The sequence below is a fragment of the Somniosus microcephalus genome, chromosome 11, assembly GCF_052327205.1.
Source record: "Somniosus microcephalus isolate GS21.2 chromosome 11, FLI_Smic_1.0, whole genome shotgun sequence".
NCBI classification, from domain to species: domain Eukaryota; kingdom Metazoa; phylum Chordata; class Chondrichthyes; order Squaliformes; family Somniosidae; genus Somniosus; species Somniosus microcephalus.
This window is the reverse complement of record NC_140997.1, coordinates 116,958,034-116,985,683: the sequence shown is the minus strand read 5'-3', so window position 1 is coordinate 116,985,683 and position 27,650 is coordinate 116,958,034. Positions and strand designations below refer to the sequence as shown.

Below are 27,650 nucleotides of genomic sequence, written 5' to 3'. Positions count from 1 at the left end.
ACGGATCCCAGGATGACCAGTCAATCGAGAAGAGTGCCCCCATTGAAGGACCTGGGCGCGCACCTGACTGGGAACATAAAGGCTATGAGGAGGGCCTCCTCCAATGTCAGCCTTGCTGTCAGGGCGAGGCTGGTTCTGGACCTAAGTGCAGACAGATGAGGCGAGAAGCAGGTATGCAGTCTTAAATAAAAGTACTTTACTAGAATCACACAGGTAAACAGTTACAAACATAGGAGCTCAAGACAAGCTACCAGTAGGCAAACAGGTTGTCAAGGCTGAGAACAGAGGGAAGAAACCACAGAACTTAAATACAAGCAAAAACAGGTGAACCCAATAAACCTGATAAAAGGCAGTTAAGAAATAAACACAGGGGAAACTAGTAACAATTAGCAAAGGGAACAAAACAAGTGAAGGTGCCATCTAGGGGTTACTGAGGGAACTAACCGTCACCCTCACAGGGTATGGTTTGGATTATATGGGACTGGGTACGGTTTGGTCTGTGTGGGACTGGGTACGGTTTGGATTGTGTGGGACTGGGTACGGTTGGATTGTGTGGGACTGAGTACGGTTTGCATTGTGTGGGACTGGGTACGGTTTGGATTGTGTGGTACTGGGTACGGTTTGGATTGTGAGGGACTGGCTACGGTTTGGATTGTGCGGAACTGGGAACGGTTTAGATTGTGCAGGACTGGTTTCGCTTTGGACTGTGTAGCACTGCAATGGTTTGGACTGTGTGGGACTGGGTACGGTTTGGACTGTGTGGGACAGGGTACGGTTTGGACTGTGTGGGACTGGGTGCGGTTTGGATTGTGTGGGACTGGGTACGGTTTGGATTGTGTGGGACTGGGTACAGTTTGCATTGTGTCGGACTGGGTACGGTTTGGATTGTGTGGGACTGGGTACTGTTTGGATTGTGTGGGACTGAGTATGGTTTGGATTGTGTGTGACTGAGTACGGTTTGGATTTTCTGGGACTGAGTACGGTTTGGATTGTGTGGGACTGAGTACGGTTTGGATTGGGTGGGACTGAGTACGGTTTGGAATGTGTGGGACTGAGTACGGTTTGGATTGTGTGGGACTGGGTACGGTTTGGATTGTGTGGGACTGAGTACGGTTTGGATTGTGTGGGACTGGGTACGGTTTGGATTGTGAGGGACTGAGTACGGTTTCGATTGTGTGGGACTGGGTACAGTTTGGATTGTGTGGGACTGAGTACGGTTTGGATTGTGTGGGACTGAGTGCGGTTTGGATTGTGTGGGACTGAGTACGGTTTGGATTGTGTGGGTCTGAGTACGGTTTGGATTGTGTGGGACTGGGTACGGTTTGGAATGTATGGGACTGCGTACAGTTTGGAATGTGTGGGACTGGGTACGGTTTGGATTGTGTGGGACTGGGTACGGTTTGGATTGTGTGGGACTGAGTACGGTTTGGATTGTGTGGGACTGAGTATGGTTTGGATTGTGTGGGACTGGGTACGGTTTGGATTGTGTGGGACTGGGTACGGTTTGGATTGTGTGGGACTGGGTACGGTTTGGATTGTGTGGGACTGAGTACGGTTTGGAATGTGTGGGACTGGGTACGGTTTGGAATGTGTGGGACTGGGTACGGTTTGGATTGTGTGGGACTGGGTACGGTTTGGAATGTGTGGGACTGGGTACGGTTTAGATTGTGTGGGACTGAGTACGGTTTGGATTGTGTGAGACTGGGTACGGTTTGGATTGTGTGGGATTGGGTACGGTTTGGATTGTGTGGGACTGAGTACAGTTTGGATTGTGCGGGACTGAGTACGGTTTAGAATGTGTGGGACTGGGTACGGTTTGGATTGTGTGGGACTGGGTACGGTTTGGATTGTGTGGGACTGAGTACGGTTTGGATCGTGTGGGACTGGGTACGGTTTAGATTGTGTGGGACTGAGTACGGTTTGGATCGTGTGGGACTGAGTACGGTTTGGATTGTGTGGGACTGGGTACGGTTTGGATTGTGTGAGACTGAGTACCGTTTGGAATGTGTGGGACTGAGTACGGTTTGGATTATGTGGGACTGAGTACGGTTTGGATTGTGTGGGTCTGAGTACGGTTTGGATTGTGCGGGACTGAGTACGGTTTGGATTGTGCGGGACTGAGTACGGTTTGGATTGTGTGGGACTGAGTACGGTTTGGATTGTGTGGAGCTGAGTACGTTTTGGATTGTGTGGGACTGGGTACGGTTTGGATTGTGTGGGACTGAGTACGGTTTGGATTGTGTGGGACTGAGTACGGTTTGGATTGTGTGGGACTGAGTACGGTTTGGATTGTGTGGGACTGAGTACGGTTTGGATTGTGTGGGACTGGGTACGGATTGGATTGTGTGGGACTCAGTACGGTTTGGATTTTGTGGGACTGGGTACGGTTCGGATTCTGTGGGACTGGGTACAGTTTGGATTGTGTGGGACTGAGTACGGTTTGGAATGTGTGGGACTGGGTACGGTTTGGATTGTGTGGGACTGAGTACGGTTTGGATTGTGTGGGACTGAGTACGGTTTGGAATGTGTGGGACTGAGTACGGTTTGGATTGTGTGGGACTGAGTACGGTTTAGATTGTGTGGGACTGGGTACGGTTTGGATTGTGTGGGGCTGAGTACGGTTTAGATTGTGTGGGACTGGGTACGGTTTGGATTGTGTGGGACTGAGTACGGTTTGGATTGTGTGGGACTGAATACGGTTTGGATTGTGTGGGACTGAGTACTGTTTGGACTTTATGGGACTGGGTATGGTTTGGACTGTGTGGGACTGAGTACGCTTTGGATTGTGTGGGACTGAGTATGGTTCGGATTGTGTCTGACTGGTTAGGCTTTGGATTGTGTAGGACTGGTATGTTTTGGATTTTGTGGGACTGGGTACAGTTTGGATTGTGTGGGACTGGGTACGGTTTGGATTGTGTGTGACTGGGTTCGGTTTGGATTGTGTGGGACTGGGTACGGTTTGGATTGTGTGGGCCTGAGTATGGTTTGCATTGTGTAGGACTGAATACAGTTTGGAAAGTGTGGGACTGAGTACTGTTTGGACTTTATGGGACTGGGTACGGTTTGGACTGTGTGGGACTGAGTACGCTTTGGATTTTGTGGGACTGGGTACAGTTTGGATTGTGTGGGACTGGGTACGGTTTGGATTGTGTGTGACTGGGTTCGGTTTGGATTGTGTGGGACTGGGTACAGTTTGGATTGTGTGGGACTGGGTACGGTTTGGATTGTGTGTGACTGGGTTCGGTTTGGATTGTGTGGGACTGGGTACGGTTTGGATTGTGTGGGCCTGAGTATGGTTTGGATTGTGTGGGGCTGAGTATGGCTTGGATTGTGTGGGACTGGGTATGGTTTGGATTGTCAGGGTGAGGCTGGTTCCGGACCCAAGTGCAGACAGACGAGGCGAGAATCAGGTATGCAGTCTTAAATAAAAGTACTTCACTAGAATCACACAGGTAAACAGTTACAAACATAGGAGCTCAAGACAAGCTACCACTCGGCAAACGGCTTGTCAAGACTGAGCACGGAGGGAAGAAGCCACAGAACTTAAATACAAGCAAAAACAGGTGAAACCAATAAACCTGATAAAAGGCAGTTAAGTAATAAACACAGGGTATACTAGTAACAATTAGCAAAGGGAGCAAAACAAGTGAAGGTGCCATCTAGGGGTTACTGAGGGAACTAACCTGCACCCTCACAGGACCCCCTCCCCTAGGAACGGCTCCTGACGTTCCTCCTGGACAATCAGGGTGGCGACGGCGAAAATCCCTGATGAGTTCAGGATCCAAAATGTCCCGGGCCGGAATTCAGGAACGCTCTTGAGGACCATAACCCTCCCAGTCGACCAGGTATTGGATGCTCCTCCTAACCCGGTGACTATCGAGGAGGCGACAGTGTAGGCTTGCTGACCGTCAATCATGCGGGGCACGGGCGGAGGTCTGGAAGCAGGAACCAAGGGACTGGTAAGTACCGGCTTGAGGTGAGAGACATGGAACGTGGAATGTATCTTCATCGACCGAGGAAGGAGGAGCCGATAGGTCACAGGGTTTACTTTTTCCAAAATCCTAAAAGGTCCGATGAACCGGGGAGCCAACTTGCGGGACTCCACATAGAGCGGAAGATTCCGGGTAGACAGCCAGACCTTCTGTCCGGTCCAGAACCGAGGAACTGGGCGGCGGTGTCAGTCAGCCTGCACTTTCTGCTGAGAAGAAGCGAGCTGCAAGGCGGATCGGATCCTCCTCCAGGTATGGTGGCAGCGTTGGACGAACCCCTGGGCAGCCGGGACTCCGACCTCCCTCTCCTGTTCAGGGAAGAGTGGCGGTTGGAAGCCATATTGACATTCGAAAGGTGAGAGGTCAGTGGAGGAGCTCTGAAGAGTATTGTGCGCGTACTCCGCCCAGACCAGATACTTGCTCCAGGTGGAAGGATTGGAGGACACAAAGCTTCTTAGCACCCTCTCCAGATCTTGGTTGGTTCTCTCAGTCTGGCCGTTAGACTGTGGGTGGAACCCAGAGGAGAGACTGATGGAAGCACCCAGGAGGGAACAAAAAGCCTTCCAGAACCTGGATGAGAACTGGGGACCACGGTCAGAGACGACATCCAGGGGCAAGCCATGGAGGCGGAAGACATGCTGGACAACCAGCTGGGCAGTCTCTCTGGCAAAGGGAAGCTTGACAAGCGGAATGAAGTGAGCAGCCTTGGAAAAGCGATCGTCCACAACTAGGATGGTAGTGAATCCCTCAGATGGAGGTAGCCCGGTGATGAAATCCAGGGCAATATGAGACCAGGGACGGCTGGGGATGGGCAAGGGATGCAGGAGACCAAGCGGAGGTTGTTGGGATGTCTTGTTCTGGGCACAGTCGGGACAAGCGGAGACAAAGGCCCAGGTGTCGGCTTCAATAGAGGGCCACCAGAACCTCCTCTTAAGGAACTCGAGAGTCCGACGGATCCCAGGATGACCAGTCAATCGAGAAGAGTGCCCCCATTGAAGGACCTGGGCGCGCACCTGACTGGGAACATAAAGGCTATGAGGAGGGCCTCCTCCAATGTCAGCCTTGCTGTCAGGGCGAGGCTGGTTCTGGACCTAAGTGCAGACAGATGAGGCGAGAAGCAGGTATGCAGTCTTAAATAAAAGTACTTTACTAGAATCACACAGGTAAACAGTTACAAACATAGGAGCTCAAGACAAGCTACCAGTAGGCAAACAGGTTGTCAAGGCTGAGAACAGAGGGAAGAAACCACAGAACTTAAATACAAGCAAAAACAGGTGAACCCAATAAACCTGATAAAAGGCAGTTAAGAAATAAACACAGGGGAAACTAGTAACAATTAGCAAAGGGAACAAAACAAGTGAAGGTGCCATCTAGGGGTTACTGAGGGAACTAACCGTCACCCTCACAGGGTATGGTTTGGATTATATGGGACTGGGTACGGTTTGGTCTGTGTGGGACTGGGTACGGTTTGGATTGTGTGGGACTGGGTACGGTTGGATTGTGTGGGACTGAGTACGGTTTGCATTGTGTGGGACTGGGTACGGTTTGGATTGTGTGGTACTGGGTACGGTTTGGATTGTGAGGGACTGGCTACGGTTTGGATTGTGCGGAACTGGGAACGGTTTAGATTGTGCAGGACTGGTTTCGCTTTGGACTGTGTAGCACTGCAATGGTTTGGACTGTGTGGGACTGGGTACGGTTTGGACTGTGTGGGACAGGGTACGGTTTGGACTGTGTGGGACTGGGTGCGGTTTGGATTGTGTGGGACTGGGTACGGTTTGGATTGTGTGGGACTGGGTACAGTTTGCATTGTGTCGGACTGGGTACGGTTTGGATTGTGTGGGACTGGGTACTGTTTGGATTGTGTGGGACTGAGTATGGTTTGGATTGTGTGTGACTGAGTACGGTTTGGATTTTCTGGGACTGAGTACGGTTTGGATTGTGTGGGACTGAGTACGGTTTGGATTGGGTGGGACTGAGTACGGTTTGGAATGTGTGGGACTGAGTACGGTTTGGATTGTGTGGGACTGGGTACGGTTTGGATTGTGTGGGACTGAGTACGGTTTGGATTGTGTGGGACTGGGTACGGTTTGGATTGTGAGGGACTGAGTACGGTTTCGATTGTGTGGGACTGGGTACAGTTTGGATTGTGTGGGACTGAGTACGGTTTGGATTGTGTGGGACTGAGTGCGGTTTGGATTGTGTGGGACTGAGTACGGTTTGGATTGTGTGGGTCTGAGTACGGTTTGGATTGTGTGGGACTGGGTACGGTTTGGAATGTATGGGACTGCGTACAGTTTGGAATGTGTGGGACTGGGTACGGTTTGGATTGTGTGGGACTGGGTACGGTTTGGATTGTGTGGGACTGAGTACGGTTTGGATTGTGTGGGACTGAGTATGGTTTGGATTGTGTGGGACTGGGTACGGTTTGGATTGTGTGGGACTGGGTACGGTTTGGATTGTGTGGGACTGGGTACGGTTTGGATTGTGTGGGACTGAGTACGGTTTGGAATGTGTGGGACTGGGTACGGTTTGGAATGTGTGGGACTGGGTACGGTTTGGATTGTGTGGGACTGGGTACGGTTTGGAATGTGTGGGACTGGGTACGGTTTAGATTGTGTGGGACTGAGTACGGTTTGGATTGTGTGAGACTGGGTACGGTTTGGATTGTGTGGGATTGGGTACGGTTTGGATTGTGTGGGACTGAGTACAGTTTGGATTGTGCGGGACTGAGTACGGTTTAGAATGTGTGGGACTGGGTACGGTTTGGATTGTGTGGGACTGGGTACGGTTTGGATTGTGTGGGACTGAGTACGGTTTGGATCGTGTGGGACTGGGTACGGTTTAGATTGTGTGGGACTGAGTACGGTTTGGATCGTGTGGGACTGAGTACGGTTTGGATTGTGTGGGACTGGGTACGGTTTGGATTGTGTGAGACTGAGTACCGTTTGGAATGTGTGGGACTGAGTACGGTTTGGATTATGTGGGACTGAGTACGGTTTGGATTGTGTGGGTCTGAGTACGGTTTGGATTGTGCGGGACTGAGTACGGTTTGGATTGTGCGGGACTGAGTACGGTTTGGATTGTGTGGGACTGAGTACGGTTTGGATTGTGTGGAGCTGAGTACGTTTTGGATTGTGTGGGACTGGGTACGGTTTGGATTGTGTGGGACTGAGTACGGTTTGGATTGTGTGGGACTGAGTACGGTTTGGATTGTGTGGGACTGAGTACGGTTTGGATTGTGTGGGACTGAGTACGGTTTGGATTGTGTGGGACTGGGTACGGATTGGATTGTGTGGGACTCAGTACGGTTTGGATTTTGTGGGACTGGGTACGGTTCGGATTCTGTGGGACTGGGTACAGTTTGGATTGTGTGGGACTGAGTACGGTTTGGAATGTGTGGGACTGGGTACGGTTTGGATTGTGTGGGACTGAGTACGGTTTGGATTGTGTGGGACTGAGTACGGTTTGGAATGTGTGGGACTGAGTACGGTTTGGATTGTGTGGGACTGAGTACGGTTTAGATTGTGTGGGACTGGGTACGGTTTGGATTGTGTGGGGCTGAGTACGGTTTAGATTGTGTGGGACTGGGTACGGTTTGGATTGTGTGGGACTGAGTACGGTTTGGATTGTGTGGGACTGAATACGGTTTGGATTGTGTGGGACTGAGTACTGTTTGGACTTTATGGGACTGGGTATGGTTTGGACTGTGTGGGACTGAGTACGCTTTGGATTGTGTGGGACTGAGTATGGTTCGGATTGTGTCTGACTGGTTAGGCTTTGGATTGTGTAGGACTGGTATGTTTTGGATTTTGTGGGACTGGGTACAGTTTGGATTGTGTGGGACTGGGTACGGTTTGGATTGTGTGTGACTGGGTTCGGTTTGGATTGTGTGGGACTGGGTACGGTTTGGATTGTGTGGGCCTGAGTATGGTTTGCATTGTGTAGGACTGAATACAGTTTGGAAAGTGTGGGACTGAGTACTGTTTGGACTTTATGGGACTGGGTACGGTTTGGACTGTGTGGGACTGAGTACGCTTTGGATTTTGTGGGACTGGGTACAGTTTGGATTGTGTGGGACTGGGTACGGTTTGGATTGTGTGTGACTGGGTTCGGTTTGGATTGTGTGGGACTGGGTACAGTTTGGATTGTGTGGGACTGGGTACGGTTTGGATTGTGTGTGACTGGGTTCGGTTTGGATTGTGTGGGACTGGGTACGGTTTGGATTGTGTGGGCCTGAGTATGGTTTGGATTGTGTGGGGCTGAGTATGGCTTGGATTGTGTGGGACTGGGTATGGTTTGGATTGTCAGGGTGAGGCTGGTTCCGGACCCAAGTGCAGACAGACGAGGCGAGAATCAGGTATGCAGTCTTAAATAAAAGTACTTCACTAGAATCACACAGGTAAACAGTTACAAACATAGGAGCTCAAGACAAGCTACCACTCGGCAAACGGCTTGTCAAGACTGAGCACGGAGGGAAGAAGCCACAGAACTTAAATACAAGCAAAAACAGGTGAAACCAATAAACCTGATAAAAGGCAGTTAAGTAATAAACACAGGGTATACTAGTAACAATTAGCAAAGGGAGCAAAACAAGTGAAGGTGCCATCTAGGGGTTACTGAGGGAACTAACCTGCACCCTCACAGGACCCCCTCCCCTAGGAACGGCTCCTGACGTTCCTCCTGGACAATCAGGGTGGCGACGGCGAAAATCCCTGATGAGTTCAGGATCCAAAATGTCCCGGGCCGGAATTCAGGAACGCTCTTGAGGACCATAACCCTCCCAGTCGACCAGGTATTGGATGCTCCTCCTAACCCGGTGACTATCGAGGAGGCGACAGTGTAGGCTTGCTGACCGTCAATCATGCGGGGCACGGGCGGAGGTCTGGAAGCAGGAACCAAGGGACTGGTAAGTACCGGCTTGAGGTGAGAGACATGGAACGTGGAATGTATCTTCATCGACCGAGGAAGGAGGAGCCGATAGGTCACAGGGTTTACTTTTTCCAAAATCCTAAAAGGTCCGATGAACCGGGGAGCCAACTTGCGGGACTCCACATAGAGCGGAAGATTCCGGGTAGACAGCCAGACCTTCTGTCCGGTCCAGAACCGAGGAACTGGGCGGCGGTGTCAGTCAGCCTGCACTTTCTGCTGAGAAGAAGCGAGCTGCAAGGCGGATCGGATCCTCCTCCAGGTATGGTGGCAGCGTTGGACGAACCCCTGGGCAGCCGGGACTCCGACCTCCCTCTCCTGTTCAGGGAAGAGTGGCGGTTGGAAGCCATATTGACATTCGAAAGGTGAGAGGTCAGTGGAGGAGCTCTGAAGAGTATTGTGCGCGTACTCCGCCCAGACCAGATACTTGCTCCAGGTGGAAGGATTGGAGGACACAAAGCTTCTTAGCACCCTCTCCAGATCTTGGTTGGTTCTCTCAGTCTGGCCGTTAGACTGTGGGTGGAACCCAGAGGAGAGACTGATGGAAGCACCCAGGAGGGAACAAAAAGCCTTCCAGAACCTGGATGAGAACTGGGGACCACGGTCAGAGACGACATCCAGGGGCAAGCCATGGAGGCGGAAGACATGCTGGACAACCAGCTGGGCAGTCTCTCTGGCAAAGGGAAGCTTGACAAGCGGAATGAAGTGAGCAGCCTTGGAAAAGCGATCGTCCACAACTAGGATGGTAGTGAATCCCTCAGATGGAGGTAGCCCGGTGATGAAATCCAGGGCAATATGAGACCAGGGACGGCTGGGGATGGGCAAGGGATGCAGGAGACCAAGCGGAGGTTGTTGGGATGTCTTGTTCTGGGCACAGTCGGGACAAGCGGAGACAAAGGCCCAGGTGTCGGCTTCAATAGAGGGCCACCAGAACCTCCTCTTAAGGAACTCGAGAGTCCGACGGATCCCAGGATGACCAGTCAATCGAGAAGAGTGCCCCCATTGAAGGACCTGGGCGCGCACCTGACTGGGAACATAAAGGCTATGAGGAGGGCCTCCTCCAATGTCAGCCTTGCTGTCAGGGCGAGGCTGGCTCTGGACCTAAGTGCAGACAGATGAGGCGAGAAGCAGGTATGCAGTCTTAAATAAAAGTACTTTACTAGAAGCACACAGGTAAACAGTTACAAACATAGGAGCTCAAGACAAGCTACCAGTAGGCAAACAGGTTGTCAAGGCTGAGCACAGAGGGAAGAAACCACAGAACTTAAATACAAGCAAAAACAGGTGAACCCAATAAACCTGATAAAAGGCAGTTAAGAAATAAACACAGGGGAAACTAGTAACAATTAGCAAAGGGAACAAAACAAGTGAAGGTGCCATCTAGGGGTTACTGAGGGAACTAACCGTCACCCTCACAGGGTATGGTTTGGATTATATGGGACTGGGTACGGTTTGGTCTGTGTGGGACTGGGTACGGTTTGGATTGTGTGGGACTGGGTACGGTTGGATTGTGTGGGACTGAGTACGGTTTGCATTGTGTGGGACTGGGTACGGTTTGGATTGTGTGGTACTGGGTACGGTTTGGATTGTGAGGGACTGGCTACGGTTTGGATTGTGCGGAACTGGGAACGGTTTAGATTGTGCAGGACTGGTTTCGCTTTGGACTGTGTAGCACTGCAATGGTTTGGACTGTGTGGGACTGGGTACGGTTTGGACTGTGTGGGACAGGGTACGGTTTGGACTGTGTGGGACTGGGTGCGGTTTGGATTGTGTGGGACTGGGTACGGTTTGGATTGTGTGGGACTGGGTACAGTTTGCATTGTGTCGGACTGGGTACGGTTTGGATTGTGTGGGACTGGGTACTGTTTGGATTGTGTGGGACTGGTTGCGGTTTGGATTGTGTGGGACTGGGTACAGTTTGGCTACCGTGGGCTGGAATTGTTTAGAAGGTTTGTCTGAGTTAGAAACGGTGGGGTGTACTTTAGAATAAGTTTTTGAAGTGCACACTTACAGTAAGATTTCTGTCCTAGTGCCGACGCTACTAGAACGCCTGTGATATTGTCTTCCACTGGCAGCAGAGAAACTACCTCAACATAGACGGGACTTGAAGTACGCGGTGTCAGCCAGCACACTTGAGACCTTCCGCGACCGATGTGCGCCGCGGGGATTGGAATGCATCATCACCCCGGCCAACAAAATTCTAATTCAATTTGTTAAGTTTTATTTAATGTTTTAATGTTTCACAGTCAATTTGGTCAATCACCCCACCTGAAAGAGTAGACGGGACTTGAGCTGTGTATTGTGTGCTGTGCCATGAATACGCTGCTTCCTTAACACTTTCGCCCCCAGCTGATGGACCCGATCAATGTGAAGAGGTGCTGAAGCCTCGGTATCGCAAAGGGCCTGAAGACTGTTTTGATTACAATATAGCAGTAAGTATTGGCAAGAATCTCTATCTATGAGATAATAGTCTGAGAGGATTTTATCAATATCCATTTTTCCCTAATACTGATGCCTACTGAGGGACTTTAGGTGACGGTTATGTAGTGATATGGTTGTAGGGGAGATATCCGAGTATGTGCGTGTGTAGGAAGAGAGGGAGGGATTTTAATAAGTGATGAAATTCTGGGTAGATGACCAGGCGTGCGTGCCTGAGAATGATAGGGAGGTTGATCCCAGAACGTAAGGGAATGAGCTATGAGGGATGATTGATGACCCTGGGTCTTTTCTCTCTTGAAAAGAGAAGTCTGAGAGGAGATATGATGGAAGTGTTTCATAATTTTAGAGGTTTGGTCACATTGGACCCAAAGAAGCTATATAGAATTTAAGCACACTGGGTCATATTTACTAATTCAGGACAACAAAAGAAAATAGGAAATGTAGGAGTGTAGGAATGTCTAATTCCTATCAAAAGACTGAGGTCGACTCAGGCGATCAATCAAAAGATGTTTAATGTAAAACTAACTGAGTTTAACAAACAAAAGCACGAGAACTACGAATGCAGGTCTAGTCAGTTCGGAGGCTCCACGAGGACTGCTTGGGCGGTCCCGTGGCCGGCGTCATGACGTCATCACGTTTTTCCTGCCGTTGGGGGATCACTTGCTGAACGGCGTGACATCATCTCGTTTGCCCGCGCTCTTAAAGGGACCGCGCTCTGCACATGCAAACAGTATATACAAAGATACAGATTTAGCCTGTAGCTAACATATTATTAAAGGGAATTATACACAGTTGATCCGAGTCCCTTAGTGGCTCTGCCACATGCGCCCCCCCCCAGAATTGTCTTTAACAGAAAAAGTCAAATGGTGAGGAGCCCTGACAAGCCTGTCAGAGCGACTTCTGTACACCTGAAGTGGAAGCTGCTGGACAGCGGGCGGCCTGGCGGGTGGTTGCGCTTGATCTGGCATGGCGACTGTGGGTGGTCGACCGCGTTTTGGCGGCTGTGCGGTCTCAACAGGGCGGTCAAGGTCCAAGTGTGCCGGCTTCAACCGGTCAACCGAAATGTGGTCCGGTTTACCTCCGATATCCACCGAGAAAGTTTTGTCTCCCGGCTCCAGCATGTGGAAAGGACCAGTGTAAGGGGCCTTGAGCGGATCCCGATGAGCGTCGTGGCAGGTGAACACATATTCGGCGTTCTTCAGCTCTGCTGGGACGTGGGAGCTCTGAAAGTCATGATGCGATGTTGGTACTGGTGCAAAACACCTGGCTGCCTCCTGGTGGCTGAGGAGTTGGTCGGATGCGGACCATGGTTCTGTTGGCGTTGGAAGAAAGTCCCCTGGCACTCGCAGCGGCTGACCATAGACTAGCTCTGCAGAGGATGAGCGAAGATCTTCCTTGGGTGCCATGCGAAGACCCAACAGGACCCACGGTAGCTTGTCTGCCCATCCAGCGCCTTGGAGGCTGGCCCTCAGTGTGGCTTTTAGCGGCCTGTGAAATCGTTCGCACAGGCCGTTTGCCTGTGGATGGTAGGCTGTGGTGCGATGTAGCTTGATGCCGAGCCCTTGAGCCACTGCGTTCCAGAGCTCTGAGGTAAACTGCGGTCAACGGTCAGAAGAGATGTCCGCGGGTACCCCGAAACGGGCGACCCAAGAGGAGATGAACGCCCTGGCTACGTCTGCCAAAGTGGTGGATGACAAGGGAACTGCCTCTGGCCATCTAGTGGTGCGGTCTACCATCATTAGGATATGTGTAAACCCATGGGAAGGTGGAAGTGGCCCCATCAGGTCCACATGCATGTGGTCGAACCGTCGTTCCGGAACTGCAAAGTTGGCCAATGGAGCTTTGACGTGGCGCTGCACCTTGGCCTTTTGGCAGACCATGCAGGTGTTGGCCCAGTCGCGGACATCCATATGCATGCCCCGCCAAACGAACTTGGACGACATCAACCTTTGCGAGGCCTTTATTCCAGGGTGTGACAACCCGTGTATGGTGTCAAACACTTTGCGGCGCCAGGCAACCGGCACGATAGGGCGAGGATCTCCTACGGAGACGTCACAAAGTAGCGTGGTGCCTGTGGTATGGAATTTGACGTCAGCCATTTGGAGGCTAGAGGGGCTGGTTCGGTAAGCCTGCACCTCCGGATCCGAGGCTTGATCTGCAGCCATGAGGGCATAGTCGATGCCAAGCTGGACCGCATGAACGGTCGCGCAGGAGAGGCAATCTGCCACCAGGTTGTCTTTACGGGCCACGTGCTGAATATCTGTAGTGAATTCCGAGATAAACGTCAGCTGACGTTGTTGTCGGGCCACCACGGTTCGGCGGTCTTGGCCATAGCAAAAGTTAGTGGCTTATGGTCCACAAAAGCAGTGAAAGGACGTCCTTCCAACAAAAACCGGAAATGGCGGATGGCCAGAAAAAGAGCCAGCAACTCCCGGTCGAAGGTACTGTACGCTCGTTCGTTTCGCCGTAGTTGACGGCTGAAGAACGCCAGCGGTTGTCACGTTCCATTTACCCACTGTTCCTGCACTGCGCCGATGGCGTAGTCTGACGCGTTGGTGGTGAGAGTGATGGTGGCACCTGGCAGCGGGTGCGCCAGCATGGTCGCGTTGGCTAGGGCGCGTTTTGTGTCATCGAACGCCCGGTCCATGTCGACCATCCAGCTTACCGGATTCTTGCCAGACTTGCCCTTGAGGGCCTCATACAGGGGCTGCATGAGCAGAGCTGCCTTAGGCACGAAACGGTGGTAAAAATTTACCATTCCGAGGAACTCCTGCAGGGCCTTGATGTTCTTCGGGCGCGGAAAGGATGTCACCGCCTTTACCTTTGCTTGCAAAGGCACCGCTCCCTCCGATGTAATGTGATGTCCCAGGAAATCAATGTGGGGCAGACCAAACTGACACTTGGCCGGGTTGAGAATCAGGCCGTGTTGGCTGAGGCGTGGAAAGAGGGTGCGTAAGTGCGCGATGTGTTCCTCCTTATTTCGACTGGCCACGAGGATGTCATCTAAGTAGGCGAAAAGGAACTTGAGGTCCTGCAGCACGGAGTCCATGAGGCGCTGGAAGGCCTGGGTGGCGTTCTTCAACCCAAAAGGCATCCTCAAAAATTCAAAAAGGCTGAATGGGGTGATGACTGCGGTCTTCTGCACGTCCTGCGGGTGTACCAGGACCTGGTGGTAGCCTCGGACAAGATCCGCCTTGGAAAACACAGTGTTCCCTGCCAAATGGGCAGAGAAATCCTGAATGTGAGGGATCGGGTATCGATCAGGCGTGGTAGCGTCCTTAAGTCGCCGATAGTCGCCGCATGGCCGCCATCCGCCACCAGGTTTCGGTACTATGTGGAGAGGCGAAGACCAGGGACTATTCGATCGGCGAATAATCCCCAGGCATTCCATCGTAGCGAACTCTGCCTTCGCGCCCGCCAGCTTGCCGGGTTCGAGGCGCCGGGCCCACGTGTGGACCGGGGGGCCGGCCGTGGCCGTAGAGGAGAACATAGGTCTGGTCAGGTCTGGAAATTCACTTAGCAGGCGAGCGAACTCATCCGGAACTGGGAAAGCGCAGGAAACGGAGCGCGACATGGTGTTACAACGGTGGCAAGGAATAGAGTGAAACGTGGCTGCGTTGATCAGCCGCCGGTTCTGCACATTGACCAGGAGGCCATTGGCGCACAGGAAATCCGCACTGAGAATGGCATGTGAAACCTTGGCCGTAAAAAATTCCCAAACAAATCGCTGGCCGTCGAAGCACACCTGGACCCGTCGTTTGCCGAAAGTCCGAATGGTTCCGCCATTAGCCGCTTCAAGGGAGAGGCCGTGCCTCCCAGCTTGTACATCGATAGCGGACGTGGGTAGAATGCTGCACTGTGCGCCGGTGTCGCATAGGAATCGCCGACCAGAGATGCAATCGGTGGTGAACAGCAGCTTGCCAGCATTTCCGATTGCCATCGCAGCCGCGGGGCACCCATCAGACCTGTTCTTCTTTTGCCGGGGTTGCAGTTTTTTTTGGGAGAGAAGCTGCAGGAAGGGTGGCAACATCTGGCTTTCACGCCAAACCGCACGTGGTAGAAGCACAGCCCCGAAGGTTGAGGAGCTGGGGCGGCGTCTGTGGGGGATGGGCGCCTCATGGCAGCGCAGTCCTGCTGCGTCACCGCAAAAATCTTGTCCGCTTCGGCAGCAAGCGCTGCGCAGTCTTTGACTTCGGACCGGGCCAGGGCAGCTTGTACTTGCTCCGGTAACTGACTGAGGAATAGCTCCCTAAAGAGGAAGCATTCCGGTTCAGAGCCAAGGAGCGTGAGCATTTGGCTCATAAGCTCAGACGGCTTGGAGTCCCCGAGGCCGGGCAGAGCAAGCAGTCGGCGGGCGTGCTCGGACTTCGTGAGCCCGAAGACCTGTAACAACTACGCCTTGAGTGTTTCATACTTGCGGTCGTCCGGGGGGTTCTCAAGCAGGCTGACGATCCGCGAGGTGGTGGTGCTGTCAAGTGCAGAGACCACGTAAAAGTAACGGGTCTGATCCGCAACGATGTTCCGTAGTGCAAACTGGGCTTCAACCTGGATGAACCACGAGGTCACTTGTTGCTCCCAGAATTGCGGTAGCTTCAATGCAACGGTGTTTGTTTCCATGCTTCATTCCTTCTGCGAAAACCGTTCGCAAAAGTTGGGGTCACCAATGTAGGAATGTCTAATTCCTATCAAAAGACTGAGGTCGACTCAGGCAATCAATCAAAAGATGTTTAATGTAAAACTAACTGAGTTTAACAAACAAAAGCACGAGAACTACGAATGCAGGTCTAGTCAGTTCGGAGGCTCCACGAGGACTGCTTGGGCGGTCCCGTGGCCGGCGTCATGATGTCATCACGTTTTTCCCGCCGTTGGGGATCACGTGATGAATGGCGTGACGTCATCGCGTTTGCCCGCGCTCTTAAAGGGACCGCGCTCTGCACATGCCAGTATACAACCAGTATATACAAAGATACAGGCCTAGAAATTCAGTTTGCACAGTTTTGGGGCGCTAAAGTCGGGTGTTCGGTAAATTTAGCGCCCGCCGGAAACTGCAGGCAACCGCGCCGAAATTCAGTGGTTTTGGCCAAGAGTTTTGGCGAGCGCTGAAACCGGCGTTGCAATGCTCGGTTCCGGCGCTAAACCGGCGCTGCGGCCTGATAACGCCGATGCCGGGCGCGGCGCAGGTGCGTTCATGTGTTGCTTGACAGCAGACACCCTGACGCCGGCCTGCTCTTAAAGGGGGAAGGGTCAACTTTGACTGCTGCCACGCCCTGCACACTGGAGCCCTGCTGCTAGGCCTCAACAGTGCTGGTGGGACAAAATAGCGCCAGAACAGATGGAGATGGCCCGTGAAAGAGCCCAGCGCTTCTCAGACCATGCACTGAGGGTGCTGATTGATGCTGTCCAGGAGAGAAGACCCATCTTGTGCCCGGACAATGGCAGAAAGGCTCCCAGGAGAGAGTTCAGGAAAGCCTGGAGGAGCATCGCACGCAGGGTCTCCTCAAACTCAGATGTGCCCAGGACTGCGGACCAGTGCCGCAAAAAGTTCAATGACCTCTGTCGGCTGGTGAAGGTGAGTACCCTTTCCACTGTCCTCCTCATCCTTGCATGTGAGCCTCACACTATGGACAAAGGGACCTCAAAGGCATAATGGGCAGCCCTCCTCACGCAGCAATGCCACTGGCATGATCATCAGCAGCACTTTCTGCACTGACCACACTGGCCAGGCTATTCCACCATGGGAGGCAGTACACACAGCAACAGGGCACCACACTGTACTTAGAGTCCGTCCTTTCTCTTGCAGGCCAAGCTGGCAAGAAATGCGCGCAGCCGGCTGGAGACCGGTGGTGGACGGCCCCACTACCAGGCTCTAAGTGCTCTGGAGGAGAGCGTCGCTGGACTCCTGCGTCCCCGGGTGACTGGCCCTGTAGCCATCGGGGATGCCAACCCTGTGCTGGAAGCCACTAGTAAGGAGATGACCGCTTGCAGCTCTCTCGTTGCCCTAGTGCTTCTGATCTAAATCCTTTCCCACTGACGGACAAATGCGCATAATGCCACCGCTCAGGCGTCCCTCACTGACGCCCTGTCCTCACTTTAAAGCTACTCTTGTGCCTTCCTGCTTTCAGCTGCTGAGGAGGAGGTGGTCCCTGAGGCGCCGGGTGCCAGGCCCTTGGAGGAGGAGGACGTCCAGGACGAGGAGGAAGCCGGGCCATCGGGCGAGCCCTCAGCCGTGCCAGGGGATGGCAATGAAGGGGGGACGTCTGGCATGCAGGAGAGCCAGGGGGAGGTGTTGCAGGGGAGGGCAGATCCTGCTTGCAGTGGGGTCCAGGCAGGCGGCAGGGGTCGGCCAGCTCGGCCGGCTTCTCCCCAGCTGCAGAGTCCTCTCTCCAGTCCGGAGAGTGGCCTCGGCCAGGAGGTGCGCCTCCTGCAAGAGATCTCGGTGGCGTCTGACCGGCGCCACCATGAGTTCATGGGGGTTGTGCAGCAGATGCCGCACGCCATCGAGTCCCTGGCTCAGAGTGTGGCAGCATTCGGCCAATCACAGGCCAGGGGGGTGGAGCAACTGGCCGCAGCGCACGCCAGGGGGGTCGAACTACTCGCGGCACTGCAGGAGGAGAGTCGCCAGAGAGGTGGTTCCCTCGAAACACTGTCACAGCAGCTGGAGGCACATACCCGGGCAGTGCGGTCACTGACTTCTGCCACACTCGCTTTGACGCAGAGGCGTCGCACCCGCACCCGCCGCCCTGCTGCAACACAGCAGCCTGGCCTCCAGCACATCGCTGCGCCAGCTGAACTGCCAGGCCAGACGACTGCCACTGTGTCTGCTGAGCCTCGCGCGCCTGGCAGCAGCCAGCTTGCCCCCCTTGGAGCATCCGACACTGCCACTCCCCCAGCCAGGGTGCGAGGAGCTGCTGCTGCCACTGATGCTGGCCAGCCACAGCCGAACCAGTCAGCAGCCGGCCCCTCCCGGGACGTGCGTCGTGTTGGCCGACCCCCAAGGCCATCTGTCGCGACGCATGGGGGCCCTCATGAGCCTTCCCCCAGCCTTGAGGCCGCCACAGGGCCCACGTTGAGGCGGAGCAGTAGGCCGGGCAGGGGCTGGGGAAGGCTCTCTAAGGACTCGCCCTCTCGGCACAGCCGCTAGAGTGTGGTCTCTGCGGCATTGTATATATGGGGGGGATTGTGTTTTGGGGGCTGATTTTTGCGGATGGCCAAAATTGAAGGCATTTTGTGTTTTTATGGGGGTCTTTCTGTTGGCGAGGGGGGCCCTTTTTTTGTTACGGCCAATGTTGAAGGCCATGTGGATGGCCAACTTTTGTTAGTCCTCCCCAGGTTGGGGGAGTGACATATGTTTGTGACTGTTTTTTGGGTGTGTTCTGTGTTTTTGAGTTTCATGTGGGAAGGGGCCTCAGTTTGTTAAATAAAGGTTTTTATTTATTCAGCTTGTCCAGGTGTCATGTTTCAAGTGTTTGCTGCGTTAACCGGCTGACGGCTTCCGGAGCGGCTGCCTTCAGGTGCGCTCATTCCCACAGGCCATTCCCTCACAGCGGGCCTAGAAGTGTCGAACAATAAGCCCCCGGCGTACGGCCCTTGGGCCTTCTGGCCCCCTCCTGGCCTGCTCCTCCTCCTCCTCCCCCTCCTCCTCCTGATGGTCCTCCTGCTCGTCCTCCTCAGGTGGTGGTGCAATGTCAGGTGGCAGTGCCTGCGTCCGGCGGATAGCCAGGTTGTGCAGCATGCAGCACACGACGACGAACTGGGACACTCTATCCGGCGAATACTGTAGAGAGCCGCCGGAGCGATCCAGGCAGCGGAAGCGTTGCTTGAGGACGCCTATGGTTTGCTCTATGACGTTCCTTGTTGCTTGATGGCTTTCGTTGTATGAGTCCTCCGCTGGGGTCCTGGGCGCGCGGAGCGGGGTCATGAGCCATGTGCACAAAGGGTAGCCCTTGTCCCCGATAAGCCATCCCCTTGGTGGAGGCTGTGCCTGGAACATGTCAGCCACAGTAGTCTGGCGCAGGATAAAAGCATCGTGGCTGCTTCCTGGGAAGCGGGCATTTACAGCTAGGGTGCGCTGCCTGTGGTCACACACCAGCTGCACATTGAGGGAATGGTAGCCCTTGCGGTTGCGGTAAACCTCGGGATTGTCTATAGGTGCCCGCATAGCCACATGCGTGCAGTCAATGGCGCCCTGCACCATGGGGAAGCCCGCGATCCTGCCAAATCCCACTGCACGTTGCTGCTGCCTCTGTTGGGTCATGGGGAAGGAGATGAACTGGTGTCTCCTCGCGAACAGTGCATCGGTGACCTGCCGGATGCAGCGATGTACGGCGAACTGGGAGATGTTCGCGATGTCCCCAGCAGCGGCTTGGAACGAGCCGCTTGCATAAAAGCTGAGAGCCACCGTGACCTTCACTTCCACCGAGAGAGACGTCCTGGACATGAGCTGTGGCTGCAAATCTGCGTGAAGCAGCTGGCAGATCTCTCCAACCACCTCCCTTCTGAAGCGCAGCCTCTTTACACAAAGTGCCGCAGACATGGTGACATAGGACACCTGCTGCCGGTATTGCCTGGGTGCGTAAGGCCTACGTTGGCGACGCCTGATGGCCCTTCTGTGTCTACGCATGGCTGCCCGTCTCTCACAGCGTCTGCGAGCCCTCCGCACATAATGCTGCAACTCAATGTTGGCCCCCCATGCAGCCCCCATAATCAAGGTCGCAACAGTGAAATCAGCAAGAGTCAAATGTCAAAGCACTGGCCAGAAGCCAGAAAGACCTCTCCTATCTTGTCCCAAATCTGGAATCTCTGTCCCTTGGTCTCTGTGTAGAAATCCAAAGCAGTGAAGTCATTGCAGCAAAATGGCTGGGCTTTATAGGTCAGTGGAGGTGCCCTTTAATTTGTGCTCCCCGAGGCCCACAGGGCCTCTGCAACGTTCCATTTTACAATTCCTAATAGCGCCACGCCCACATTGGGCGGGCGCCACTCAATTTCTGGGTTGGGGCGCTAAAACAGCGTTGCGCGAGGATATGACGTCATAAGCTGCGCGCGCACCCGAGCGGGCGCTAACACTTTGCGCCGGCGCTAAATCTCAAATGAATTTGGGCGTCGGCGCAGATCGGTCTGCATTCCGGCGCTAAGGCTTTATCGACGGAAATATAGCCCTTTTTTGGCGTTAGCGCCTGGCGCAGCCAACTGAATTTCTAGGCCACAGATTCAGGCTGTAGCTAACACATTGTTAAAGGGAATTATATCCAGTTGATCCGAGTCCCTTAGTGGCTCTACCACAGGAGGAATGTTTTTTACTAAATGGGTGGTAATTATGTGGAACGGATTATTGGCACAGGTGGTGGAACAAGAAAACTTCTTATGTTTCAAGAAGGAACTAGACAAGTTCTTGTCAACAAATGGGACTACGGGTTATTAGAAATGCACCATGGGAATACTGTGGAAAGGTGGGCTGGACGGGCCCATCGTCTTCTACTACCTGTAACTGTTATTAGGATTGAAGACACTCAAAGCTATGCCCAGCATAGTATAAAAGGCATGTGTATGTTTGATATGTTACACATTGCTGTTATGTGTAAGTTTTGCATTTAGCCTGTGCTGGGAAATAAAGGTCATAATTACTTCCTGTCACACTTTTGTTTCATAACAATAGGGCTGTTATCAACAATGTATCCTCCGACTCACCATGAGCAACACCATGGGAGATCTGCTAGAGATATATTAAAAGTCGAATATGACATGCACTTTCTGTGTTACACTTACTTCCTGTAGCAGTCGCTCTGCTGCACTTTCCACATCAACATCTTGGGGGTCACCATTGACCAGAAACTTAACTGGACCAGCCACATAAATACTGTGGCAACAAGAGCAGGTCAGAGGCTGGGTGTTCTGCGGCGAGTGTCTCACCTCCTGACTCCCCAAAGCCTTTCCACCAGAAATAAGGCACAAGTAAGGAGTGTGATGGAATACTCTCCACTTGCCTGGATGAGTGCAGCTCCAACAACACTCAAGAGGCTCGACACCATCCAGGACATATCAGCCCGCTTGATTGGCACCCCATCTACCACCTTAAACATTCACTCCCTTCACCACCGGCGTACCATGCCTGCAGTGTGTACCATCTGCAAGATGCACTGCAGCAACTCGCCAAGGCTTCATTGGCAGTACCTCCCAAACCTGCAACCTCTTCCACCTAGAAGGACAGGGACTGCAGGCACATGGGAACACCACCACCTCCAAGTTCCCTTCCAAGTCTCACACCATCCTGACTTGGATGTATATTGCCGATCCTTCATAATCGCTGGGTCAAAATCCTGGAACTCCCTCCCTAACAGCACTGTGGGAGTACCTTCACCACACGGACTGCAGCGGTTCAAGAAGGCAGCTCATCACCACCTTCTCGAGGGCAATTAGGGATGGACAATAAATGCTGGCCTTGCCAGTGACGCCCACATCCCACGAATGAATTAAAAAAACACTTTATTGATAACATCTCAGTTGTTTTAAAACCGCGCATCCTCTAACCCAATATGAGCAATGCCACGGGAGACCTTCTACCTAATAGCGCACAATAGGAAGTTTATATACAGTCCATTAGTATCTATCTACAGGAAACTTTGTGTTATCTGGAGGCTAAATGTCCGGCAAGCTCGAGCCACCAGCAAAAATCAGGAGCCATTTTGTTAGTTTTTTTTTCTTCTCCTGGCTTTTTGTTCCAACAGTCAGGCTCTGCAAAGTCTCTGTAGCTTAGCAACAGCTTCAGAGAGACGCTTCCAAGGTACAGGCCGACTGTTTAGAAGCTGTTGCTAAGCAACAGTGTTTGTTGTCAGATACGGAGATGAAAAGCTTCGTATGCTTCAACATTAACGCTGGTGTGTCCGGCAGTTTTGAGGGAACGGCAACAGCTCGGTCCCGTCGGTGCCGGACAGCACAAAGTTTCCTGTATGTCTAAAATTAATATATTACATTTCTTGCAACTGTACACACTCCTTATGTCACCCTTTCTTATTTCCTGTGTTATGATTTTTGTCTGGGGAATATGTCTACAATTAACGCCTATTTACCATAACTTTTTATTGGTAACGCTGTAACACCCACAATAATTTATCATTAGACTTACCTCCCACCACTGGTGGCACTGTAACATGACTTGCTCAGGCCCACCCACCATTTTGGTTTTTGACCCAGTCAGTTAAGTTTTTTTTTAATTGGCCCAATATCTATGTTTTCATATTTCAAATTGCACAACTTTAATTCCACTTACTTCCAGTCATCAGTCTGCTCTGGGGACCAGTTCTGAGATCCATTGTCTCAAGCCTCCAATGTGATTTTGTCACTACCCCACCCCCCCCACCCCCCATTATACACCCTGCCCGATTTCTCATTTCCATTGACATTCCAGGATACCTGCCATCAGGCTGTTGCATTTGGAGTCCCACCAACTATTTCCATAATGCTCCCTTATCTATAGTTATCCGATCGAACTGCTCTGCCCCCTCCTCTCGTACACTTTCATTCCCACTACCACACTTGTGTGGAAACTGAAGCAAAGTCCTCATTTATTATCTCTGCCATTCCTTCAACCTATGTAAGATATCCTTTCCCATCTGTAATTGGGCCTGCCCTTAATTCATCTGTTTTACTTTTTATTCTACTTAAAAATCATTTACCATTTCCCTTCCTGCTACCTTCATAAACCTTTTCATCTTTTTGCTTCCTCGCTGTAATTTTTGTATTCGGTTTGGCTTTCATTTGTATTATTAGCTCTAAGATTGCCAGGTGCCTCTTTTTAAAGTCTCATTTTAATTTAAATTTCACTACTGATCCAAAGAACTCCAGATTTTGCTGCGCCCCCTATACTTCTGGGAAACTGTCTAGTCTGTACCCCACTCATCTCCTGGGGAATCTATCTAGTCTGTACCCTACTCATCTCCTGGGGAATCTGTCTAGTCTGTACCCCACTCATCTCCTGGGGAATCTGTCTAGTCTGTACCCCACTCATCTCCTGGGGACTCTGTCTAGTCTGTACCCCACTCATCTCCTGGGGAATCTGTCTAGTCTGTACCCCACTCATCTCCTGGGGAATCTGTCTGGTCTGTACCCTACTCATCTCCTGGGGAATCTGTCTAGTCTGTACCCCATTCATCTCCTGGGGAATCTGTCTAGTCTGTACCCCACTCATCTCCTGGGGAATCTGTCTAGTCTGTACCCCACTCATCTCCTGGGGAATCTGTCTAGTCTGTACCCTACTCATCTCCTGGGGAATCTGTCTAGTCTGTACCCCACTCATCTCCTGGGGAATCTGTCTAGTCTGTACCCCACTCATCTCCTGGGGAATCTGTCTAGTCTGTACCCCACTCATCTCCTGGGGAATCTGTCTAGTCTGTACCCCACTCATCTCCTGGGGAATCTGTCTAGTCTGTACCCCACTCATCTCCTGGGGAATCTGTCTAGTCTGTACCCCACTCATCTCCTGGGGACTCTGTCTAGTCTGTACCCCACTCATCTCCTGGGGAATCTGTCTAGTCTGTACCCCACTCATCTCCTGGGGAATCTGTCTGGTCTGTACCCCACTCATCTCCTGGGGAATCTGTCTAGTCTGTACCCAACTTGTCTCCTGGGGAATCTGTCTAGTCTGTACCCCACTCATCTCCTGGGGAATCTGTCTAGTCTGTACCCCATTCATCTCCTGGGGAATCTGTCTGGTCTGTACCCCACTCATCTGGGGAATATGTCTAGTCTGTACCCCACTCATCTCCTGGGAAATCTGTCTGGACTGTACCCCACTCATCTCCTGTGTGAATGTTTCCCATTACCTCTCCTTTTCAGTTTTTCTATTGAACCTAATTATGTTCTACTCTCTGAAATGAGCTTCCGACCACATATCCACAGCATAACTAAGACTGCCTATTTCCACCTCCGTAACATCACCCGTCTCCGCCCTTGCCTCAGCTCATCCGCAGCTGCAACCCTCATCCATGCCTTTGTTACCTCTAGACTTGACTATTCCAACGCACTCCTGGCTGGCCTCCCACATTCTACCCTACATAAACTTGAGGTCATCCAAAACTCAGCTGCTCGTGTCCTAACTCGCACCAAGTCCCATTCACCAATCACCCCTGTGCTCGCTGACCTACATTGGCTCCCAGTTAAGCAACGCCTCAATTTCAAAATTCTCATCCTTGCTTTCAAATCCCTCATGGCCTCGCCACTTCCTATCTCTGTAATCTCCTTCAGCCCCACAACCCCCCCGAGATATCTGCGCTCCTCTAATTCTGCCCTCTTGAGCATCCCTGATTATAATCGCTCAACCATCGGTGGCCGTGCCTTCTGTTGCCTGGGCCCTAAGCTCTGGAATTCCCTGCCAAAACCTCTCCGCCTCTCTACTTCTCTTTCCTCCTTTAAGACGCTCCTTAAAACCTACCTCTTTGACCAAGCGTTTGGTCACCTGCCCTAATTTCTCCTTATGTGGCTCAGTGTCAAATTTTTTGTCTTTTAATGTTCCTGTGAAGCGCCTTGGGACATTTTACTACGTTAAAGGCACTATATAAATACAAATTGTTGTTTCCTAGATGTTCCCCTACCCTTACATCACTTATCCTATTTAATTTTTTGAACTAGATCCAGCATTGTCTCTTTTCTTGTTGGACTAACAAGGTACTGATTTAGAAAGCAGTCTGGTCACACAGTTGAAATCCCTTGCCTTCTTTGCCACTTAAATTACTCTTATCCCCCCTTTCCATCTTGGTTTGGATAATTAAATTCACCCATTTTATTATGGCCCTGTTGTTCCTGCCATTTTTCTGTAATTTGTCAACATATTCTCACCTCTATTTCCTTTCCACTGTTTGGTGATCTGTAATAAACTCTGCATAACAAACTCTAAAATAGAGTAACAGTTCCCTTCTTATTCCTTAACTCCAACCAAGTAGGTTCATCTTTCAAAATAACAACAGAAAATGCTGGAAAAACTCAGCAGGTCAGGCAACATCCATGGACAGAAATCCGTGGTTCATCTTTCAAACCATCTTCTATACTGCCCCGTCTTTGATTCACACTGTCGCCCCTCCTCCCTTTTATCCTGCTCGATCTCTCCTGAATAGTTTGTAACAAGGAACGTTCAGTTTCCACTCCTGCCCTAGCCAAAGCCACATCTCTGTTAATGATGTTATATCTTAGCCCCCCCACAACAATTTGTGCCTCTAGATCACTGATTATATGTACATACAGTTCATTCCCCCATGCTGTCTGTTTAGTGACTGTACTCATTTTATACCCTCCTCCTTCTGATCTGTTTTTCTCTCTTATCTTTCCTACACTCCTTTTTCCCTTTTCCTCTCCTTTCTGCTTCCTCATCTCACTGCTTTAGTATCTCTCCCAGAGTGGAGATTGGTCTCAGCCTTATCCATGTCAAGCCTGTTTAATGTGTAAAGGCCACTCCTGCCCCAGAACTGGTGCCTGTACCATAGGAATCTCAAACTTCCCTCCTACACCATCCCTCCAGCCGTGTATTTAACTCCCTTATTTTATTTTACCCACTCTCTGGATAAAGAAGTTTCTCCTAAATTCCCTATTGGATTTATTAGTGACTATCTTTATGGCCCCTAGTTCTTTCTGGTCTCGCCCGCAAGTGGAAACATCTTCTCTATGTCTACATTATCAAATCCTTTCATAATCTTAAAGACCTCTATCAGGTCACCTCTCAGTCTTCAAGGAAAAGAGCCTCAGCCTGTTCAGTCTTTCCCGATAGGTTATACCTATCAGTTCTGCTATCATTCTAGTAAATCCTTTTTGCACCTTCTCCAGTGCCTCTATAGCCTTTTTTATAATATGGAGACCAGAACTGTTCACAGTACTCGGAGTGTGGTCTAACCAAGGTTCGATACAAGTTTAATGTAACTTCTCTGCTTTTCAATTCTATCCCTCTAGAAATGAACCCCAGTGCTTTGTTTGCTTTATCAATGGCCTTATTAACCTGCATCGCTACTTTTAGTGATCTGTGTATCTGTATCCCCAGATCCCTCTGTTCCTCTACCCCATTTAGACACTTACTTTCCAAGGAGTATGTGGCCTCCTTATTCGTTCTACCAAAATGTTCTACCTCGCACTTATCTATATTGAAGTTCATTTGCCAATTACGCGCCCATTCTGCAAGTTTATTAATGTCTTCCTGTATTTTGTCGCAGTCGTCCTCTATATTAACTACACCCCCAATTTGGAGTCATACGCAAATTTTGAAATTGTACTTCTGATCCCCAAATCCAAATCGTTTATCTAAATGGTGAAATACAGTGGTCCCAGCACCAATCCTTGTGGAACACCACTTCCCACCATTTTCCAATCTGAGTAACTACCTTTAACACCGACTTGTCCCCTGACTCCACTTGTTCTGAACTTAGTCATGAGTTTACTATGCGGTACCTTATCAAAGGCTTTTTGGAAATCCAAATATATTATGTCTACTAAATTACCCTTGTCTACCCTTTCTGTTACTTCCTTAAAGAATTTATTAAGGTTGGTCAAGCAGGACCTTCCCTTTTGGAATCTGTGCTTACTACTCTTTGTTATATTTTCACTTTCTAGATGGGTTTTTCTATTACATCTTTGAGTAAGGGTTCCATCATCTTTCTTACCACTGACAAGCTAATTGGTCTATATCTTCCCTGGACTTGCTCTATCTCCCTTTTTATATGTAGGAATCTGCACTATTCCCTTTTCTAATGAATTTTTATATATATGCCACAGTTCCTCCACTATCTCTTCCCTAACTTCTTTTAATATGAATGGATGCAATCCATCCGGACCAGGAGTTTTATCCTCTCTGAGTTTGATTTGTTTATCAATTATCTTCCCCTTTCTATTTTAAATGTCTTTATACCTTTTTTGCTCTCCTTCTAATGTCATGCCCACCCTGTTTTTCCCTGGTGAATACCGAGGCAAAGTAACTAGTCCATATTTCTACCATTTCACCGGCATTACCTGTGAGCTTATCTTGTGTATCCCTTAGTGGCCCTGTCCCTATCCTGATTTTTCTTTTATTAGTTATGTGCCTTGTAGGGGGTGGTGTGGGGTGGCGCGTACGCCCAGTCAGTTATGCCTCTGACTGTTTGTGAGCGGTTCGAATCGCTCCCACGCCCCGGGTTCTAGACACCGGACTTAGGTACAAGGCGGCGGTACAGAGAAGACTCGAGTAGACAGGTGGTTGGATGTAAGCAAAACCAAGATTTTTATTGAAGAGGAAATTAATACAATCTTATGAAAAAGTTACTAGTATACACTTCTACAGGCAAAATA

At 51.2% G+C, this 27,650-nt stretch overlaps 1 protein-coding gene across 1 annotated transcript in view; it reads left to right on the top strand.

The window, feature by feature from the left end:
- The window catches only part of LOC147110843 (voltage-dependent calcium channel subunit alpha-2/delta-2-like), a 2,842,873-nt gene that overhangs the window by 2,801,276 nt on the left and 13,947 nt on the right, over positions 1-27,650 (top strand). Inside the window, exon 37 of the mRNA XM_085999971.1 lies at positions 11,268-11,350. Coding sequence (XP_085856097.1) covers positions 11,268-11,350 — 83 coding nt within the window. The remainder of the gene's footprint in view (positions 1-11,267; positions 11,351-27,650) is intronic.